This window comes from Carcharodon carcharias, chromosome 3 (assembly GCF_017639515.1).
Source record: "Carcharodon carcharias isolate sCarCar2 chromosome 3, sCarCar2.pri, whole genome shotgun sequence".
Taxonomy (NCBI): domain Eukaryota; kingdom Metazoa; phylum Chordata; class Chondrichthyes; order Lamniformes; family Lamnidae; genus Carcharodon; species Carcharodon carcharias.
The window spans coordinates 198,181,562-198,205,367 of record NC_054469.1 but is presented as its reverse complement, the minus strand read 5'-3'; the positions used below and the strand labels follow the sequence as shown (position 1 = coordinate 198,205,367).

Here is a 23,806-nt window from a genome sequence, read left to right as displayed (position 1 = left end):
CAGATTGTCTGCTTTCACGTCATGTACTGTATCTGTGGTTGGAAGTGAATCGTGTGTCTGATCTCAGACATGCGGTTTCCTGTCTGTGTTTAAATTTACTAGCACATCAAAGCCTGCTACTCCCCAAGCCATGTTTACAAGCAGATACCGCTTGCACTCATTTATTGCAAACTGACTGGTGTCCAAGTTGAATGTCTCAAAAATTGGTTCTTTCTTGAGATCCTTTTACATAAGCATCGATGGACAATCCTGATTTGTTGTCTGCAATTCTTAAGCCTGACCTGAACAAGTTATTCCCAGCTCAAATCTTTTTCTTTTACAGTAGCCTAGTCATTCTTGATTTGTGCTCACTGATTACTTTTCAAACATTTTTAAACTGCTGGAGAGACAGGATTGAACCCCACCTCAGAAAAGGTGTTTTTTAAGAATTTTGTTGTAGGGTGTTGAATACTGTTCGGTAGGCCTTAATGAAGTCTTCATAATCTTAAGTAGGTTAACTGATGACAAGAACAATGTACATATTTACAGTGAAGGGCTCAAGCTAGGAGCTGTCTCCATGCTTGCTTGCGCACACAGCTCTGTCCAATTCTAAACTGACCTCTAGGTGCAGACCCTATGTTCTCTTACATCACTGTGTTGGCAGTACTACGCTCAGTCCCACATTAGCCCTATATGTGCCAGACCCTTATACTAAAATTTGACTTTTTAAATTCAGCAATCCCTCTCTCCACTCTTTTGGTCTGTCTCTCTCAATATCTCTTTTTCTGTCTTTCTCTCTCACCCCTTTCTCTTCCTCTACACTAACCATATTCACCTTCTTTCACCCTTCCTCCTCCATCTCACCTCCTTATCTCCCCCCAATCGCTGCCCTCCCTCTCTCGTTCCTTCCCTCCCTCCACTCCTACCCTCCCCCTGTCCTTCTGTCACCCTTCTCTCCCCTCCTTGACCCATTTTTGCTCACCCACGCTTTCACTCGCCCGAGTTAGATTTTTATGGTTAGGGGGTGCTGGCAGGAAAGTGCAATCAAGGCCACAGTCAGATCAGCTATGATCTTATTGAATGGAGGAGCAAGCTCAAGGGGGAAATGGCCTTCTCCTGCTCCTATGTCTTATGTTTGTATATTCTTTCTTCCCCACCCTCTCTCTCTTCCCTGCCACCCTGCTCTGTCTGCCCTGCCACCCCTCCACCCCTCTGACTGTCACTCTCTCTCTGTATGGATTTCTCAGCTCTCTGTGCAGGAATGTATTTATGAGGCACATTCCCCCTCTTCTGGAAATTGAGTGGACGATAAACTGTCAGGTGCTGGCTAAAAAAACTTGCTGTCAACGCTGGCAATAGAAGATAGTGATAGAACAGAGAGTAAGTTTAAACCACAGGACAGATTGACTGTAGAATAAGCTATCTGAAGCAAAGCCTTTATGGCAGTAAATCTGCATAGGGCAGGGTGAAGTTTGCAACAGTAATTTTTAAAAATGTAAAAATGTTTAGACATTTTTAATATTTCTCTACTCATGTGACTGAGCCAAATGTGGGGACATGTTTCTCTCACTTTTAAAATGTTTCTTTTTCTACAAATCTTCAGCTCCCTGAAGCAGCTCTGTGGCTTCAGGGAGCTATCAGTGCATGTTCCCCTGCATGTGCGCAGACTTTAGTGCTCCCGTTCCTTCCTCCTGCACCCTGTGCCCAGCTAGCGTGAAATTGCGGTTGGGGGCAGACCATTTCCCAACTGCTCCGGGGCCCACCCAATGACCAGAAATTCCTGCCCATGAAATCTCTAACAGACGAACATGTGCAGTTTGGCTCAGGGAGAGAAGGGTCGTGACGGCTCTCCACTCAGTTTTGTGAAGCACGTTCATCGTGGGCAGAGAAAAAACACCTCAAGAAACATTTTTAAAATCGTGGAAGCTTGCTGTGCTGTAGTGTCGAACTCGAAGCAGCTCAGTGGTTTGAATAGTTCAGCTAGGAATTCCCCAGGCAGTTTATTGCTTAAATGAAACAGTTGATTTGTGACTGAGCTGCATTAGTTCAATCAGCAGGCAATTGAATCCAGCCAAAGTTGGACATTTTGAGCTTGGATGCTATTATTGTCCCTTCATAAACTTGAGCTCATCCTAAACTTCCATGCCCAGCAGCTCTCCAAGTACCTGCTTAAGCGATCTACCGCCAACATTGCACCTCACCAAAGCTCTGCTGCCTGAATCCTAATTCATACCATTTCTCATTCACCCAGCAGTCATCTGCCGGCTGACCTTTCCATTGGCTCCTGGTCCTCTAGCACCTCTCTTATAACATTCCTATTCTTGCGTTCAAGTCCTTTCGGCTGCCTATCTCTGCAGTATTCTCTGGCCCCACAGCTCCCTGAGAACTCTGCATTCCCCTAATTCTGGCCTCTTGCACATCCCCCTTTCCCTTCTCCCAAACGGTCATTGTGCCTTCAGCTGTTTAGACTCGAAGCTCTGGAATTCCCTCCCTAAACCTCTCCAACTCTTCACCTTGCTCTCCTCTTTAAGATACTCCTCAAAACCTACCTCCTTGACCAAGCTTTGGGTCAACTGCCCAAAAGACGCTTCCCTTGACCCGGTGTCAAATTTGTCTGATTATGCTTTTGAGGAGTGTTTTGGGATGTTTTATTACATTAAAGGTGTGATATAACAGCAAGTTGTTGTCATTTTTTTATGCCTTTTCACACCAAGGGTTTGTGGTTTAATAATGGCCTGAAAAATTCCCAGGTGCACACTCCCACCCTTCATATTAATGTAGTTGTGGTAGATGTATGGGATATGCTTCATTCAAGAAATTATTTCCCTGGTGAAGGCTGCCAAAACTCCGCGATTATCCCAAAGTCCCCAATGAATTAACAATTAATATCCTGGGCATTGCTGTAAACAATCAAGGAAAAATTGTGCACTTTTTTTTTCATTTTCTATGACTGGGTTTGATTATTAATTATAAATATATGGGAGATGGGAGGAAATGACTGTTTGACTGGGTGGGAAGTTGGAAATGGGAGGTCATGTAATGAAACCTCGGGGAGTATGTAGAAACTGGAGTTGACAATCTTATCCCTGGGTTTAGTCAATTGTCTTGTTTTAAATCTCCACATTTTTTAAGTAGTAGATTAGCTTTTTGGGGGAAATTATGAGATGCCTGGTTCACAGCAGGTGAGCTGAGTGCCTCCTAATCCCAAAGATATAACAAATTAGGCCTGACTCCTGTTAGCAGCCAGCATGGGATCACTGCCAGCAGTTAAATAACTCACAGCAGACACAGATATTTTCCACTGCTATGGTAAACCTGCTGGCAGTGTTCATCCATGCTAATCCCTAAAGTTTGAATGCTAAACTTTAACAAAAAAAATGTAACTGCTCACCAGCAAATTGTGAACCTAATGGAAAGAGGGAAATACTTCAGCCACTGGGAAAAGCGGGAGTTCAGTTCATAAGGTCTCTGCTCAGGCTGTTGTAATGTCATTAGCTGCCCTAAGCAATCCCAGCTTTTACTAGTCTGGGGAGATGGCTCCCACTATTCTGCTGCAGAACCCAGGAATGTGACAAGTAAATACCCTTGTGATCCAGATCACATCTCCATGTCTTATGCCCGCGCTTCCCTTTTAATTTCCCTGAAGATGCTCCCACTTAATATTGGATGAGATGAGACTTGGTTGTGCAGTTGTGCTTCGTTGTACAGTAGGAAAAATGCTTGGAACAATAAGATTGATGAGAGTTTCTTGGTACAATTGATATGATTTCTGTTTGCATACTGTTAAAGAAAGCACTTTCATTTATGATGGTGCCTTTCGTGGCCTCAGGACGACCCAAAGCTTGATTCAGACAATGGAGCATTTTTGAAGTGTAGACACTATTTTAAAGTAGAGAAATGTAGCAACTAATTTGAATACGGAAAGATCTTACAAACAGCACTGAGATAAATGACTGGATAATATGTGCTTTACTGATTTTAATTGAGGATAAATATTGACCAGGATACTGGGGAAAACTCCCATCTTCTTCAAATTAGTACCATAGAATCTTTTAAGTTCACCAGGTGAGGGTTGACATGGCCTTGGTTTAACATCTCATCGGAAAGACAACACCTCTGGCAGCACAGCCCTCCCTTTGGTACTGCACCGGAAGCATCAGTCTAGATTACATGCACAAGTCTCTAGAGTGGAATTTGAACCCATGTCTTTCCTGACTCAGAAGTATGGGTACAACCATTGAACCACAGCTGACAGAGACTGTGATCCAAAGAAGTAGATGTAAATGAGGATGCCATAAGAATTAATAGTTTCAGACACCAGCTGAAAACTATGGACTGAGTTGACACTCCTTTAAAAGCATTTACATATTGGAAAAATAAAAGAGCAAACTAGCGTGGATCATCAAATTCAATTAAAAGCTCAGTTTATTTGTCTCAACCATTCCTACAAGCCCTGGGACCATTCAGCATGTAGCATGTCTACACCTGGGCCAGAAATCCCTATATCTCAGGGGGACCTGAACAACCCAACAATCTGCTGAACCATTTTGCTATAGCAGTATTGGTGCTGGTCAGTTTTGGTAACGCCCCCATGCTAATAGATTAATAAAAGGTGTGATAAGTCACATTTGTTTTACTTTCTGATTGTGCTTTTTAAGGGGAGTTTAAATTGAATTGAATGATTGCTGAGTTGACACAAGAGTAAAGTGACTGTTTTTTCAGCTGTGTTTTTTCATCCAAAAGATTTATCTTGCGATCTCTATCTGACTGGTGTGTGTTGACATACTTTGTTACAACTCTAATGTTGCCTTTCTCCTTTAGATACTAGACGGGACAACAGGCAAGAGATATTGGAGGTTGTCCTCGTCACTCTTGTCCCACTACTTATCATCGCTATCGTGGTGATCCCTACCTTCTATTGGTATCGGGTCCAGAGACGGAGGAAGCTAAACAAAGAGTGGGCAAAGGATCAAAAGGTCAGGAAGCCAGGTCGTCGGCGCCGGCCTCCAAATGAACGCAGTGAGGGCAGCGCCATGCACCTCGACGATGACCAATCTGACATCAGCTCCACCTGTGCCAACAACATCAACCACAATACTGAGCTGCTGCCCCTGGAGCTTGATACAGTGGTGGGCAAGGGGCGCTTCGCCGAGGTTTACAAAGCCAAACTGAGGCAGAGTACCTCAGAGCAGTTCGAGACAGTGGCAGCAAAGATCTTCCACTTTGACGAATACATGTCGTGGAAGAACGAGAAGGAAATCTTCTCTGACGTCAACCTGAAGCATGAAAATGTGCTGCAGTTCCTGACAGCAGAGGAACGTGAGACAGAAATGGGCAAGCAGTACTGGCTGATCACGGCCTATCACCCCCAAGGCAACCTGCAAGACTACCTTATGAGGCATGTTGTGAACTGGGAGGACCTGTGCCTGCTGGGAGGATCACTGGCCAGAGGGATTGCGCACTTACATAGTGAATACACCCCATGCGGCAGGCCAAAGATTCCTATTGCCCACAGGGACCTGAAAAGCTCCAACATTCTGGTGAAAAATGACCTGACATGTTGTTTGTGTGACTTTGGATTATCCTTAAGGTTGGAATCATCTCTGTCTGTGGATGATTTAGCGAACAGTGGGCAGGTAAGTGTTAGTCTTCAACTAATGATGGTGGTTGCCTCAAGTTCTGGAATTTCATCCCTAAATCTCTCTATCTCTCTCCCTCTTCCTCTTCCTTTTAAACACTCATTAAGGTCTACTTCTTTGGCCAAGTATTTGTTCACCTATCCTAATAACACCTAACATGGTTCAGTGTCAAATAGTGTTTGATCCTACTCCAAGGACTTGACTTATGTTTTTCTATATTAAAGGCCCTATAGGAATGTAAGTCATTGTTGACTGCTGTTAATAATGGAACTTCCAAAGGGTTCCCCTCTGTCCTGGAGTGAGAGACAATTTGGTCTCACACAGGAGTACACATTGGGAGTATTGAGGCTATATTGTTGTCACTCCATCTCTGATGTTTATTCCCTCCGAGCATGAAACCATCACCCCGCACTCAGAAAAAGCAAATCCTAATCAGACAGTCACAGATTGGCTACACAACACTCAGGTTTTTAGTTAAGTGGTGAGAAATATTAATTGAAATTTTAAAAAAACTTCCTAGGGATTCTTTATCTATTAATGGATGTTTTCTGGAATGATGCCAGGGATGGGGAACTTCACATACATGAAGAGACTAGAGAATTTGGTCTTGTTCTCCTTAGAGCAGGGAAGGTTATGGAGAGATTTCATAGGGGTGTAGAAAATTGTAAAGGGTTTTAACAGAGTGATAGGAAGACCTGATTCCACTGGCAAGAGGGTCAGTAACCAGAGGACACAAATTTAAACTATCTGGCGAAAGGACCAAAGGGTAGATGAGAAGAATTTTTTTAAGGAGTGGATTGTTGCGATCTGGAATACACTGCCTGAAAGGGTGGTAAAAGCAGATTCAACAGAAGCTTTCAAAAGAGAATTGGATATATAGTTGGAAAGGAAACTTCGCAAGGTGATGGGGGAAGTGCATGGGAGTGGGGTAGTTTGGTAGCTATTTCAAAGAGCCACTGCAGGCATGATGAGCCAAATGGTGTCCTCCTGTGCTGTATAATTTGTGGATCCTAAGTTGAAGAAATACCACAGTATTTTAGTGTTAAGCCTCCACACTGGTGTAAGTTAAGACTGACCCTTTCATGCCCTTTGCCACTCATAAGTTATTCATTAATCCCCTTTGGAGGAGATGGTTACCTTGTCACATGGCCAGCCATGCCATATCCTCCTATCTCCTGTGTGCTCCAGAGACCACCACTTCCAAGTCCCACTTGCTTTAATATATAAATGATTACCATACTTTACAGTGCACAGCAAGATCCAAGCACATAATCTACCATTTGAATGGCTGCTGCACTACTATGAGGATAAAACATTGAGGGTTCCAGTCTGTGCTCCAGGCACATGAGCAAACCCTGTGAGATAGTACCCTTTTTTTTGAGAGTACTCTCAGCGTGTGAGTCATTGCTCTTCCTGCACAGACCCTGCAGTAATCAAATCACATACACTCGATCAATGAGTTTTCTTTACTGAGAAGCCAAGGTGACGTGGCAAAGTTCACCGGGAAGACTTTTCACACTGATAAAGGAAGACGATGTAGATTAGGGAAGTAGCAATTGAGTCATGGCAAACATGGGTTTTAAAAACATGAAGACCTTTGGCAGAAGAAAAGGCCCAGGAAAGTAAGGAGCCCTGCAGTATAAGGATTTAGAAAGATTGAGCATGACTAAGAGACTGCGGAGAGTTGAGCTCAATATAATGAGGATGCACAGAGGAGAAAGACCATGTAGGATGGTGTAAGGGCAGCTTAGAAGGAAGAAGAGACAGTTTTGAGGAGTCCTCACCATATTTTCATGGAGAATAGACAAATTGTTGAAACACAGAAAGCTGGGAGACTTTTCTGCACTTGTCAATCTTGCATTGATTGTGTTTCGAACGACTACAAATGAAAACATCGCTAGCGATGACAGAAATAATGCAATAGTTCTTGTCACTGTTAATGGAATGTCTTATTTATTTTGGTGGGAATCTGTTTAACTCCCATCCTCCAGCTGGTATCATGGGATTTATCTCCAGGCTTTCTGTAGTGGCAACTCTGAAACCAGCTCCCAGTAGCTATATGATAGTAGCATGGGTATGATGCTGATTGACGCTTAACCTCCCATAGAGATCTGAAAATTATTTCCCTCTTGCTCAATGACTCCCTGAGCCAGTTTGGAAGTGCACTTAGGCTGTGCTATTAGCATATCTTGATTCTCCCAACACCTCAGCCTAGAAATCGGTATGCATTGTGTCTGATTTACAGATGTAAAACGGGAGCTATGTGACCAATTTAGCAGTAGGACAGCCTACACTCAATCTGTGCCATTGATGTGTTCTTTAGGCCCATCTTATTTGGCATTCCTGGTTGCCTCCAAAAACAGACATGAAGACCTTTTCCGTAATATAATTAGGGATTTGACACCTTTTGTAGGATATCTTTGGAAAATTTGCTTCCGATGCCGGGCTTTCCCTGCTTAGGATTCTTCAGTATCCCCCGCAGGCACCAACAAAAGGTAAATTTTACAATTATTGATAAATTAAATTAAAATCCTGCGCTATGGGCATGGGAAGAGTAGGCACATCATTGACCCAACTCCACAGTGATCCCCATCGACCTGGCTACTACTCGATTCCAGAACTTGTCTTCGGGTAGCTGCTGGCGGTGGAGTGGCCTGACGTTTGCACCTAAAGGGTTCATGAAGCCTCAGGCCCAATTTTGGGCCTGCCTCAGCATCTCAGTTAAGATGCCTGATCATCACTCAGTCTGGATCCAGAAACAGTCCAAGACAAATTTCAAACCCCTCATTAGTATGTTATTCAATACATAATATTTTAAAGGGATACCTGCAGATATTTTTAGGAATGCAATGTAAGTGTACAAAAGTAACAACAAGTCTCAAACATGTTCCTAAAATATCGTCATCCTAAATAACATTTTTAATGTAATATATCAGCGAGTATTAGTGGAATCATATAATGATATGGAACAGAAGGAGGCCATTAAACCCATCAAGCTTGTGCTGGCTCTTTGGTAGAGCTGGTTGCATTCCCCTGCTTTTGTGCCACAGCCCTGTAAATGTTTTCCCTTCAAGTATTTATCCAAATCCCTTTTAGAAAGTAATCTGCTTCCATCACCCTTTCATGGAATATGTTTCAGTTCACAACACCTTGCTGTGTAAAAATAAAAGTTTCCTCATGTCACCTCTATGTCTTTTGCCAATCATCTAAACCTGTATCCTCTGGTTACCAACCTTTTCCCACTGCAAACAGTTTCTTCTATTTACCCTGTCAAAATTGTTCATAATTTTGAACACCTCTTTCTACTTTTGTCTTAACCTTCGCTGCTGCAAGGAGAACAACCCTAACTTCTACAGTCTCTCTGCAGAACTGAAGTCCTTCATCCCCGGTACCAATAACTCTCTAAGGCCTTGACATCCTTCCAAAATTGAGGTGCCCAGAATTAAATACAATACTTCAGCTGAGGCCTGACATGCATTATATTCTCGACTTCTTTGCTTTTATACTCTTTGCCTCTATTAATAAAGCTAAGTATCCCTTTTTTTTATCGCCTTCCAAGATTTGTGAATATTCACACCAGGCCTCTCTGTTCCTGCCTCCCCTCTTCCTTAAATTGTATCTTTTTTAATATTGCCTCTCCTCATTCTTCTACCAACATGTAGCATTTCACACTTCTTTGCATTAAATTAAATCTACCAAGTGTCTATCCATTTCACCAGTCAGCCTATGCCCTCCTAAAGTCTGTTAATATTTTCCTCACTCTTTAATATATTTCTGAGTTATGTGTCATCTGCAAACCTTTTGAAATTGTACTTCGTGTACCCAAGTAGAGGTCATTAATATATATCAAATAGAGCCGTGGTCCTCATACCAATCAATGAGGAACATTAAGGTGTACTTCCCTTCCATCTGAAAAACAATCATTCACTACTCCTCTTTGCTTTCTGGCCCTTAACCAATTTTGTATCCACGCTGCCACAGTCCCTTTAATTGCATGGGTTCTAGTTTTAACAAGTCTATTATGTGACACTTGGTCAAACGCCGCTAAGTCCATAGACACAATATGTTACATTGACATTTCTAATAAGCTAACTTTGTCATTCACGGAATGTTATTTGACACCTAATTGATGTTACTGTATCGTGCTAATAAAGGAGAGCAAAAGGGCATTCAGCCAGCAGGTTAATTCCATTTAATAGGCTTGGCGTTGGAACAATGAGTCACTGGTGTTATTCTTGTGGAGCTCACCACGAGCTTAAAACTAACCCATCCACCGAAAAGTAAATAAGCAGAAGATCTCCAAGTAGCTTGTTAGCAGCATTTTGACAGTTGTTGCAGACTTATGGTTAGGCAAGCAAAATTTTTAGTTAAAGTTTTTTTTTATTTTATTTTAAATTTAGGTATCAGTGTCACGTTGAAGAGTTCATAGAATCATAGAGGACAGAACAAAGTCAGTCACCCCGATGTGCCTGTGCCAGCTCTTTGAAAGGCCTATCCAATTAGTCTGATTGTTCTCATTCCACATAGGGTTACAGATCGCGGGCTGATCGCTGGGGTACGGATTGCGGGCTGATCACTGGGGTACGGATCGTGGGCTGATCGTTGGGGTACGGATCGTAGGTAGATCGCTGGGGTACGGATTGCGGGCTGATTGCTGGGGTACGGATCGTAGGTAGATCGCTGGGGTATGGATCGCGGGCTGATCGCTGGGGTATGGATCGCAGGCTGATCACTGGGGTACAGATCGTAGGTAGATCGCTGGGGTACAGATCGTGGGCTGATCGCTGGGGTACGGATCGTAGGTAGATCGCTGGGGTACAGATCGCGGGCTGATCGCTGGGGTACGGATCATAGGTAGATCGCTGGGTTACGGATCACGGGCTGATCACTGGGGTACGGATCGTAGGTAGATCGCTGGGTTACAGATCGTGGGCTGATCGCTGGGGTACGGATTGCGGGCTGATCGCTGGGGTACGGATCGTAGGTAAATCGCTGGGTTACAGATCGCAGGCTGATCGCTGGGGTACGGATTGCGGGCTGATCACTGGGGTACGGATCGTGGGCTGATCGCTGGGGTACGGATCGTGGGCTGATCGCTGGGGTACGGATCGTAGGTAGATCGCTGGGGTACAGATCGTGGGCTGATCGCTGGGGTACGGATCGTAGGTAGATCGCTGGGGTACGGATCATAGGTAGATCGCTGGGTTACGGATCGCGGGCTGATCACTGGGGTACGGATCGTAGGTAGATCGCTGGGTTACAGATCGTGGGCTGATCGCTGGGGTACGGATTGTGGGCTGATCGCTGGGGTTTGGATCGTAGGTAGATCGCTGGGTTACAGATCGCAGGCTGATCGCTGGGGTACGGATCGTAGGTAGATCGCTGGGGTACATATCGCGGGCTGATCGCTGGGGTACGGATCGTAGGTAGATTGCTGGGGTACGGATCGTAAGTAGATCGCTGGGGTACGGATTGCAGGCTGATCGCTGGGGTACGGATTGCAGGCTGATTGCTGGGGTACGGATCATAGGTAGAACGCTGGGTTATGGATCGCAGGCTGATCGCTGGGTTACGGATCGTAGGTAGATCGCTGGGGTACAGATCGTAGGTAGATCGCTGCGTTACGGATCGCGGGCTGATCGCTGGGGTACGGATTGTAGGTAGATCACTGGGGTAAAGGTCGTAGGTAGATCGCTGGGGTACGGATCGTAGGTAGATCGCTGGGGTACGGATTGCGGGCTGATCACTGGGGTACGGATTGCGGGCTGATCGCTGGGGTACGAATTGTAGGTAGATCGCTGGGGTACGGATTGCGGGCTGATCGCTGGGGTACGGATCGTATGTAGATCGCTGGGGTACAGATTGCGGGCTGATCGCTGGGGTACGGATCGTAGGTAGATCGCTGTGTTACGGATCGCGGGCTAATCACTGGGGTACGGATCGTAGGTAGATCGCTGGGTTACGGATTGCGGGCTGATCACTGGGGTACGGATCGTAGGTAGATCGCTGGGTTACGGATTGCGGGCTGATCACTGGGATACGGATCGTAGGTAGACCGCTGAGTTACGGATTGCGGGCTGATCACTGGGGTACGGATCGTAAGTAGATCGCTGGGTTACGGATTGCGGGCTGATCACTGGGATACGGATCGTAGGTAGATTGCTGGGTTACAGATTGCGGGCTGATCACTGGGATACGGATCGTAGGTAGATCGCTGGGGTACAGATCGTAGGTGGATCGCTGGGTTATAGATCACGGGCTGATCACTGGAGTACGGATTGCGGGCTGATCGCTGGGGTACCGATCGTAGGTAGATCGCTGGGGTACGGATCGTAGGTGGATCGCTGGGTTACAGATCGCGGGTTGATGGCTGGGGTACGGATCGCGGGCTGATGGCTGGGGTATGGATCGCAGGCTGATGGCTGGGATACGGATCATGGGTTGATGGCTGGGACACGGATCATGGGTTGATGGCTGGGATACGGATCACGGGTTGATGGCTGGGATACGGATCACGGGTTGATGGCTGGGATACGGATCATGGGTTGATGGCTGGGATACGGAACACGGGTTGATGGCTGGGGTACAGATCATGGGTTGATGGCTGGGGTACAGCTCGCGGGTTGATGGTTGGGGTACGGATCACGGGTTGATGGCTGGGGTACAGATCATGGGTTGATGGCTGGGGTATGGATCGCGGGTTAATCGCTGGGATACGGATCATGGGTTGATGGTTGGGATATGGATCACAGGTTGATGGCTGGGGTATGGATCGCGGGTTGATGGCTGGGGTATGGATCGTGGGTTGATGGCTGGGATACGGATCATGGGTTGATGGTTGGGATATGGATCACGGGTTGATGGCTGGGGTATGGATCGCGGGTTGATGGCTGGGGTATGGATTGTGGGTTGATGGCTGGGGTATGGATCGCGGGTTGATGGCTGGGGTATGGATAGCGGGTTGATGGCTGGGGTATGAATCGTGGGTTGATGGCTGGGGTATGGATCGCGGGTTGATGGCTGGGGTACAGATCACGGGTTGATGGCTGGGGTATGGATCGTGGGTTGATGGCTGGGGTATGGATCGCGGGTTGATGGCTGGGGTATGGATCGCGGGTTAATCGCTGGGATACGGAACACGGGTTGATGGCTGGGGTACGGATCGTGGGTTGATCACTGGGGTACGGATCGTGGGTTGATCACTGGGGTACGGATCGTGGGTTGATCACTGGGGTACGGATCGTGGGTTGATCACTGGGGTACGGATCGCGGGTTGATCACTAGGGTACGGATCGTGGGTTGATGGTTGGAGTACGGATCGTGGGTGCTGGAGTATGGATCACGGGTTGATGGCTGGGGTATGGATAGTGGGTTGATGGCTGGGGTATGGATAGTGGGTTAATGGCTGGGATATGGATCACGGGCTGATGGCTGGGGTATGGATAGTGGGTTGATGGCTGGGGTATGGATCACGAGCTGATCGCTGGGGTATGGATAGTGGGTTGATGGCTGGGATATGGATCACGGGCTGATGGCTGGGGTATGGATAGTGGGTTGATGGCTGGGGTATGGATCACGAGCTGATCGCTGGGGTATGGATAGTGGGTTGATGGCTCGGGTATGGATTGCAGGCTGATGGCTGGGGTATGGATAGCGGGTTGATGGCTGGGGTATGGATAGTGGGTTGATGGCTGGGGTATGGATCACGGGCTGATCGCTGGGGTACAGATAGTGGGTTGATGGCTGGGGTATGGATCGCAGGCTGATCACTGGTGTACGCATTGCGGGTTGATTTCTGGGGTATGGATCAGGGTGCTAGGAGCACCCTAAGCCTCATTCTTCATGTGTCAACCTAAATAGTGAATGTGAACCAAAGACTGTTTATCTTTGAGTGCATTACAGCTGAACTGATTTATGTCCTCGATGTAAATCTGTACCAAAACACTTTCTGGTAGGGGGTAGCAATCCCTTGTAGGGAATTATATCTTCACATTGATCAAGATAATTTAGTGATTAACCAGTTTTTGGATTGAATCTGCTGTTTTGGATTCGAATGCAGTGAATGTGATTCTGTAGGTTCTGTGCTTTTATAACCAGAAATATCATCCCAGTGTCATCCCAGGGGTGAAGATGTTTCATCGGTGAAATTTGCATTTGTGTTGGAGCTTGTTAGAGGACAGAATAAAGCATGGAATAGTAGAAATTGCATAAAGAACAAGAGTACTTCTCCACAGTCCCTTCACCCACAAACATTACTGCTGGGATGATGTATACATCTCGGAGTGCTCCTGTTCTGGTGATTTAATATCTTTCATTTTACTTTGCTGGTAGCACATTTCTCTGCAGACAGTGATAGGCCAAATGCTCCTGCACCTGAAACCTACGATTGGGATTTCAGTGTTTAGGAGTTTTTTTACCATGTGCTGCAAAAGGAATAGCACATATAGTAAAAAGGCAGGTGCTAGCAGAGTAAAAGGTGATGTACAGAGTGCAAGATAGCCCATCTTCTGTTCAAGGGCAACTAGGGATGGTGTTGGACCCAGTGCCCTTGGTTTGTAGGGGCTAAAGGATCCGGGTTGCACACTTGTTTTGGGGTGACCAAGTTGGTACAGAAACAGAGAACATCAGGAGATCATTATTATAATAAACACATGCTGCTTATTTACAAACTAAACTTGCTTGGCCTAAATAGCCAAGTGGTTATGGTACTGGGTTTGTAACCCCAAGATCGAGAGTTCACATCTCACATTGGCAAACTATGAAACAATGTAACTTCATCTAAAAGCTTGGCCTAAATAGCCAAGTGGTTATGGTACTGGGTTTATAACCCCAAGATCAAGAGTTCAAATCTCACAATGGCAAACTATGTAACTTCATCTGAAACAGATGGAAACGGGTTTGTACTCGAAAGAGTTACATGTCCTTCATGCATGACATTTAAAAGATTATCAAGAGTTCAAATCTCACAATGGCAAACTATGAAACAATGTAACTTCATCTGAATAGGAACAGATTGAAACGTGTTTGTACTCGAAAGAGTTACAAACTAAACTCAGCAGCTACGCTCGTGTGCTTATAACTTAAAACTCTGCCTTCACTCTTCAGTGTCTAGCTCAAGACTCTCTCAAAGAGAGGTACCTGCGCTACTCTGATATTGGGTATTAAGATCATGTGACCTTACATTGCAATACTTGTCTTAAAGGTATATTACATATCAGATTACTACAGATGTTGCTAGCCAACATGGATCCCAAAAATAAATGTAAAAGACAAAAGCCCAGATTTTTGCCACAGCAGAGGGGCTCTCCATCATGACAAAAATCTCAGAAATGGCAAGAAAATCTAAGCCCCCCTGCCAGGAATTTTCACAAGGGTGGGAGTGGGGTTGGGCCTGGGTTCATGCATGTGCAGTTTGTGGCAGCAGCTGGCCATTTAAATCACCAGCTGCCTCCACTGAAGTGGGATTTTGGTAGGCCAGGAGTGTGAAACTCGGAGTGTGCAGATTATACCAGCTAAGAGAGAGTCTGAACTTGGTGGATTCATTTGGATAACCAGGGTATGCCTTTGGTGAGACAAGGAACCCGTTTTGATGTGGTCCCCTTACACTTTTAGGGGAGGTGAGGCACCCTTTGGGATCGTTAAAAGTAAACATGAATGTGCGTAAAATGTGCATAATTCATTGGAACTGTCAAACTGGTAGAGAATTGTCGAGGAATAGTCAAAGGACACCAGACGAGTTGGACATTGAGGGGGTAAGGGCCTTCCACCCACAGCCCACCTTCGCACCCAGTGGCATCCACACTCATTCTGGGGCTGGCAGGCCTGACATTTAATTCAGCCCCCACCCCAAGAACAACAATCCCAACCTCAGGTGGCTATTTTTAAAGGTTGGGTTCACTGATCCAGGAATTCACCCAACCCTGAAGTGAAAATCTGGGCCATATGATTAGCATATAATATGTATTGCATTATGCGTGTATATAACTAATTATAACAACCATCCCTTCAGTTGTGTTGATCTTAAATTCTAGAATTCCTTCCCTAAACCTCTCTGCCTCTCCACCTCTCTCTTCCTGTTTAAGGTGCCCCTTAAAACTTACCTGTTTGCCCAGGCTTCTAGTCATCAGTCCTAATATCTTCTATGGATCAGTGTTAATTTATCCGATGCACCATTTTGGGACTACCTTAAAGGTGCTATACAAAGGCAAGTAATGTTATTTGCATAAAATTAAAGAAAATATGTGTGTGTGTGTGATGTGTGTTGTTATGATGTGGCAGATGATGTGTGCCAGGTGGACCAAATTGACAAAGGAAACTTGATCACACTATCACAATGGTTTTGCAATTTGTATTTATTGCAAGATGTATGCAGAGTTCAGAAGTAATGAGTCCACCAAGACATTTAGAGATTTTTAAAATTAAATTAAAATATTTATTAACAAAGTAAAAGATTTCAAGCACATACATGAGACTACAATTATTTAATACTATAACAACTCCTAAAATTCCTAATTAACCTGACTCCCAGTTATACACCCACTTTATGGCAACAATCCAAAATAGATTTTAGATTTTTAAAAACCCAGCAAGTCAACACAGTACCCACTTGACAGTGGAATTCCAAATGACTTTCTCCAACTTTAGTTACTGGACATAACAGACTTGTGCACAAATGGCTGAAGGCTTCTTCAAGGCTGTTTCATACACTCATGTTAGATCTTACACAGCCCCCAAGGTAGCCTTTCATTCTCCTTTATATATGTTTCTCTCTCTTTAATATACAAATTCCATTACTCCATATACCTTTGGAACTGTACCTTTCCCATATTATAAAAACTTTCATGTTGTCAATATTGTCAGTAACTTTGGGAAAAATAAACACACTCCTTAGCCTTGCTTATCTGGCTATTTGTAAACAGACTAAGATCCCTTTGAAATCCAGACAATCCCTTCACTTGTCTAAAAATGTAAATTCCCTTCACATCTTGCATGCGAAGACACCATCCATGTTTCCTCATTAGCATTTCAAGTACATTTCTACATCTAGCTTCTTTTGATAATTTCAAGCTTGCAGTCTACCTGACTCCAAATGTAATTAAATCACACAGGCAGAACAATCTACATTCACACCTATAAACCTGCTTTACAAACAAGCCAAAAAAAATTATGAAAATTATTATACATTCATAACTGTATGTGTGTGGGGGGGGGGGTGGGGGGGGGCAGGGGTGCGTGTTTGTGGGCTGTGTGCATTTGTTGGGGGTGTGTCTGTGTTTGAAAAGGGTGGTGTGTGTATGGTATGTGTGTGGGTGTGTTTGTTGGGGGAATTGCTCAATCATCTCCATTCTGAGTGAGAATAGTGGTATTACTATGTACAGCCTATGAAAAGTGCTTTCAGCATGTGACTGAAGCATAGTCGATGCAGAGGTGTCACTTCACACCAATGTTCCAGTCATGTAGATAGAGCCTCAGCCTAACCTGACACCAGACTAAAGCAGAGTGAGTCTCTGGGAAGGAAAGAGCCTCAGCTTCAAAGTCAATTCAGACCTAATTCAAAATCAGTTTACATTCCAGAAGTTTAGCAATGGAATGGAGCCAAAACAACTCAGTTTGTCATAGGGATATGTAGTACGAATTGTAATAGGCATAAAATTTGCATGTATGTGTTTCGCAGATATTTTTTAAAAAAATTGTATAAAGTCTTTCCTGACCCCAAAACACTTTACAGCTGTACTTTTGAAGTGTTGTCACTGTTGCAATGTAGGAAGCCAATTTCAAGACAACTAGGTCCTGCAAACAAGAATGAAATAAATTTTAAGATATTCTGTTTTTCACGGCATTGGTTAAGGGATAAATTTTAGCCAGGACAACAGAAAGAACTTCCCTGCTGTTCTTGAAATTAATGCCATATGTTCTTTTACATCCACCTGAGAGGACAGATGGGACCTCAGTTTAATGTCTCACCCCAAAAGTGGATTTTAGTTTTGGTTCAATGAGCTTTACTCCAGCTTATGCCACAATCATGCACAGCCTTAGATAGACCACATGGACACTAGTGATGTCCCTGTGACTTAGTTGTGTGACCTTTTTGTTTATTAATGGCAGTATTATGCTGTATGGAACTATTTATCAGTTTAATAACTTGCTCCAATATTGTCACAAGATGTTGGTATATAAGGTCGCTTATTGTAGCCTCAGAGTAAAGAAAATGTGTTGTTTGCATTACATAATAGTGCCAGGTTTTGATTCGAGGATAAGCACCTTGCCCTCCCTGGGTGTGTTTTGCTTTATTTTTGTGTGCATCTTTTTCAGCCTAAAAAGCAGTAAGTGGTCATTAATGTGATGAAGAAATTAGGCTGGGGTAGTCAGCTGCAAGATTGTGATGCACAAAACTGCTTTCATAACTTAAAATCTTGGCAGTGTTAAGATCCCTTGTAAAATGATCCCTTGTAAAACAATCCCTTGTAAAACCATCCCTTTAAAGCGATCTCTTTAAATTCGAACTTCCAGTTGATAGCTGAAAGGTTGACGTGACAAGATTTCACGTTTTAAGACTTTACTATAACAAACAGACTAAAAATGTTATTGATGAAATGCTATTTTTGTAGGCAACTTATACCTTAAACAGAACTTTCCCCTTTGCTACAACCAAAAAACCCACTGAAGTCCCTGAAGTAGTCGTTCCGTTTTCCCCGGACCCAGTCCAAAGTGATTCTCAGCTACCGAGGATTTACTTTCATTCTTTTCCTTCCAGCCTGGTAACTTTTAACCTCAGAACTGTCTTTCATGGTGAGGGTTTTTCCTGGTGGTTTTCCCGCTAGTGCAAGCTAAGCAAATCTTCCAGCCTAATTTCAAATCGTCACAATTGTGGTCTTTTCAATCCAAATGCTGAACTCCCACCGTGTTCCTACATGCTCAACCTAATGAGGCTTTCTTCCTCTCACTGATTGGTCCCTTCCGGATTCTGGCAGACTACCTGTGTATCCTGTGATTTTTCAGGGATATCTCAGAAACCGCCCCCCTTTCAGTGCCCATCTCCATGGCAACGTGAATCACATAGACCTTTTGTCCAGGTAGAAATACTGATTAGCTATCCTTGAAACTCTAACTCTATTCTATTTTGGATGTAAATGGACAGTTTAGAGTACAACTGTTCACAAGTCTCAACACTTTCCTGGGATTTTGGAGAGTACCAGTCTATCCATTGCTGCTGTCATTGTCTCCAAGTGTGAACATTTTACACCTACCTTCCAGCAAAACAACCCGAACCTTCCTTTAATCTTTAACAGCCACCTCTTCCGGGGCGGTTGCTAAGCAGACATCAGAACAGGTCATATGATGCCTTTCCTTTTATCCTAAATTAAAGATGCAGACCCTAAACGTAACAATCTTATACACCTCATTTGTAACAATAGTCATGAAGAAGTTATGACTTGCCTTACAAAGGAATTCCTTTGGGTGGTCGTGAATTAGTCTTTTTTTATGTCACTTGGATCATTTTTGGACAACTGGCTACGATGAGAATGAATTAAGTTTGAACAGCTGTTAAAATGTGAAGCGTTTTTCCCCCACCCCACTCTCTTCAGAAGTATCTGTGCCTAATGAAATTTTCACAGTCTTAACATAGAGCTTTGCTTAATTTTCTGATTGCTTGGATCTACTGAAAGTGAAGTTAGGATATATTTTTTAAATAAATAGAGTTTTAAAAAGCTAAGGTTTGAAATGTAAGGAAATATGGTTAATTCTCCAATTCATCAGGCCTTGCCCAACTGTTCACGGGAACTGGTGGCTGGAGCTTTTGGTCTCAAAGTCACAGTCTTCATGGGAGAAAGAAACTTCAAGTTTAAGATATCCTGGCTTCATAGTGATGTCAACATTGTTCCACAGAGAGAACACTTCATATTTGGTACCAGGCCCAATGTCAAGGAAACATGGCCCTCAAATGAAAGACAGAAAGCTAATTATTGCACGATTACTTATTCAGCTTGAGGTCCCTTATTCCAAAATAGAGGCCTCACTCATCCCTTGCCAGGGATACTTTAGTTTTGTGATGTAACTGAGTTTATTGGGAAATCCTATAATCTACTCATTGCTAGTCAAATAACTCTTTTTGAATTTCATTACAGCTGAACCCTTAGACCAGTTGACTTGTAGAGCTGACAAAAGCAACTCTTATATCACAGTACTGCTGTAAAATTGGCCTTCTTTCCAACGCTTTTGACCAACTTTGGTGTGTTAAAGACTGTTTATTTGAACTCCCTGCTCTCTTCATTGCAGAATTGCTAATGTCAAATGCTCTTGGGGTTGGAAGCCTCCCCTTGGACCCACACCCGACCCACAGGAATGGGAAATAAGAGAGAATTTATGAAATGCTCCAATTAGCTTGTGGTCTCTGGTGTTGCACTGTCTTCTCAATAGCTGGGACATTGGGATGCCTGGTTGCTTATAGTTTCACTGCCTGGGGCAAGGAAACCAACGAGGAAAAACATTTGGTTGAAGCTAAAGATAAACAACTGGTTATTTTTTAAAAAAAATTGGACTACTTTGTTACTAAGATTGACACCATCCATTCAACTGCCTCTGCCATTCACTCCCTTCCCCAGCCCACCAGGCCAAAATTCCTCCAAAAGGTCTCTTCGGCCCTAGCCCTGAACTCGCGTTGCTCTCTAGTTCATCTTCCCTCAAGTTCATCTTATATATGGGACCCACTTCCTGCTCCCTAAATCCTATTTCCATTAAACTGCCGACTGCCTAACTTCCCGTCCAGCTGGTCCCCATATTACTTGATAGGCGAACAGTTCTCTCTCTCTTTCTAGATACTGTCCCCTTTTCCTTCAAATTATTTATTGTAGCCCTTATAACATTATAACCCTTCTCAAAAAAATAATTCTTGACCACACTGTCCTTGTAAACCACCATCCCATCTCCAATCTCCCTTTTCTCTCCAAAGCCCTTGAATGTGTTGTCGCCTCCCAAATTTGCACCAAACTTCCTTGGAACTCTACATATTAATCGCGCCAATCAGGTTTCTGCCCGCAACAGTACCCCCAAAATGGCTCTTACTAAAGTCACAATGGCATCCTATGCAGCTGTGAAAAAGGTGAACTTCCTTCCACATCCTCAACCTGCCTGCAGTCTTTGATACAGTTGACCATACAATCCTCCTCCAACTCACCTACATCCAGTGGGACTACTGTCACCTAGTTCCATTATTCTCTAACTATAGGTCGAGAATCACTTGTAATGTTTTCTATTCCTGTTCCTGCACTATTACCTTTAGTGTCCCCCAAGGGTCTATCCTTGACCCCCCTCCTATTTCACATACACATGCTGCCCTTTGTTGATATCATCTGAAAACACAGCATTAGTTTTCACACGTAAGCTGATGACACCCAGCTCCACTTCACCACCTCTCTTGACTCCTTCACTGTCTCTAAATTATCAGACTGCTTATCCAACATCCAGTATTGGATGAACAGAATTTTCCTCCAGTTAAATATTGGGAAGACAGAAGCCATTGGCTTTGGTCCTCGGTCCAAACATCATCCTCTAGCTACTGACTCTTTCTCCACTTCACAACTGTCTTGAGGATCACCCAGACTGTTTGCAACTTTGGTGTCATGTTTGATCCCAAGATGAGCTCCGACTGCATATCCATGCCATCATGAAAACCGTTTTTATCCACCTCCATGGCATTGCCCAGCTCTGCCCACTCATCAGCTCATCTGCTACTGAAACCGTCATTCACAACATTATTACCTCTAGACTTTACTATTCCAACTCAGTCCTAGCTGGCTTCTCTCATTCTACTCTCTGTAAACTTGAAGTCTTACAAAACCCTGTTGCCCATATCCTTACACCAAATCCTATTCACTCATCACCCCTATGCTCATTGACCGATGTTGGCTCCTGGTTAAGCAATGCTTCAGTTTTAAAATTCTTGTCCTTGTTTTCAAATCCATCCATGGCTTATGCTGCCCTATCTTTGTGATCTCCTCCAGTTCCACATCCCTCTGAGATATCCGCACTCCTCTAACTCTGATCTCTTGAGCATCCCCAATTTTAATTGATCCATAATTGGTGGCTGTATGTTTTGGCTGTCTCTACCTTAAACTCTGGAATTCGCTCCCTTAACTTCTCCTCCCCTCTTTCAACCCTTATGAAGCTCTTTAAAATACACCTCTTTGATCAAGTTTTGGATCATCTGCCCTAATATCTTTATAACGCACAGATGAAGGGCCTTGAGATGTTTTGTTAAAATAAAGGTGCTATACAAAATAAGTTGTTGTTCTTGACCTGAGACACATCAGTTCTGTTGGATTTTACTACAAGTTGTGTCAGATGCTCTTTGCTGTACAATACCTGACATTTCTTACCTTTTTATTTGTACTTTGTAGGTTGGTACAGCCAGGTATATGGCGCCTGAGGTGCTGGAGTCTCGGATCAACTTGGAGGACATTGAGGCATTTAAACAGACTGATGTATATTCGATGGCACTAGTTCTGTGGGAGATAGCATCACGATGTACAGCCGTTGGTGGTAAGTGGCATTAAAGTTCTATATTTTAAAACTGCAACAGACTGCTCTTTAGAACATTGTTTAACAATAAACTCCACATTTAGTCCGGTTGATGTAAAGTATTTGGAAATTTCAACAGGGAGGAGAGAACTAAGAAGAAATGATCACGGGTTTCAACCATTGTTCAGTTGATAGCGCTCTCCTCGCCAAGTCAGGCATCAAACCAAGGCCCTGCCAGCCTCCTCAGGTGTCTATGAAAGCTCCCAAGGCACTATTTTAAAGAAGAGTAGAGGGTTTCTTGCCAATATTTATCAAACTATCTACATAGAATAGTACAGTAGAGAAGGAAGCCATTTAGCTTATCGAGTCTGTGCCAGTTGTTTTGAATAATAACCCAGTTATAACCCACTGCCGACTCTTTCACCATATCTCTGCAATTTTTCTACTTCAAGTATTCATCCAATTTTCTTTCCATGGCTACTATTGAACCTGTATCCACCACCCTAATAGGTAATACATTCCAAATCCTAACCATGCATTGCATAAAATAGTTTTTCCTCTTATTGCTTCTGGTTCATTTGCCAATCATCTTAAATTTGTGCCCTCTGTTATTGACCTATTTGCCAGTGGAACAGTTCCTCTTCAATTACTCGATCAGTGTAACAGAAGTAAAAAAATTAAGATCAAATGATCATATATCTCATTGCCTGTTATGGAAACTTCCTGTGCACAAATTAGCTGCTGCATTTCCCAGTAACTACACTTCAAAAGTACTTCCTTGGCCATAGAGTGTTTTGCAATATCCTGAGGTCATGAAAGGGTCTATGCAAATACTAGTCCTCCCTTTTCATAGAAAGGATGAGTTTAATCTGGACTTGATGGTCTGATGATGCATGGTTTCCTGCCATTTCTCTAGAATTGCTTTGCTGCCTAGTACAATATCAAAGACTCAATTTGTGCTTCTATAATGCTGAAGTCCCACTGCTGTTCTCAGGGGAGACTGACCTTCATGTGTCACACTCTTCCTTTTAATTTTCATCTGACTGCAAGTCATGCTGGGTTCCACATCTTTGTACAAAGATTCAATTGCTTTACAATGTGTGAACACAAGGATTATCTCTTTATATGTACTCTGAACCTTGTATTTGTAGATCCATATTTTCTTGGACCCATTGATGTTTTCAGTTCCCTGTACACTGGGGATTTCATACTCCTGAGTGCAGCCAGCAGACAGTGACACATGTCACCCACTAACAGAACTCAGATAAGGTGTAAAAGTGACTAAGAACTGGCAATCATATCTGAGTTACAGTTATCCCATTCCCAGAGGTCATGTGGTTGTGTAGTGTGTTAAAGATTGAATGTTCCCAATTTGAATACAACTAGTAGAGTTAGCTTGAAAGCCTCTTCTACTTGTTAGCTCTAGTAGGCCTATGTGTTGTAAATTTGAGAAGATTCAATGCAGCTGCAATTAGGCAAAGTGCCAGCAAAACTGCTTCTAATTTGACATTAAATTCACAGGGCAGAATTTTCTGCCTGTCGAGCGGGCAGGCCAAGCCAATCTCTGGCGGGCGGAGAGACAATCCCTGCCAGAGAAGCGGGCCCTGCCGCCATTTTACATGGGGGGGCCAATTAAGGCCCACTCAGCATGACATCCAGCGGGAAACACT

At 43.8% G+C, this 23,806-nt stretch overlaps 1 protein-coding gene across 1 annotated transcript in view; it reads left to right on the top strand.

Moving 5' to 3' along the window:
• tgfbr2b (transforming growth factor beta receptor 2b) overlaps positions 1-23,806 on the top strand; it is an 85,722-nt gene that overhangs the window by 35,631 nt on the left and 26,285 nt on the right. The window contains exons 4-5 of the mRNA XM_041184694.1: positions 4,801-5,615; positions 22,016-22,157. Of these exons, the coding sequence (XP_041040628.1) occupies positions 4,801-5,615; positions 22,016-22,157 (957 nt within the window). The remainder of the gene's footprint in view (positions 1-4,800; positions 5,616-22,015; positions 22,158-23,806) is intronic.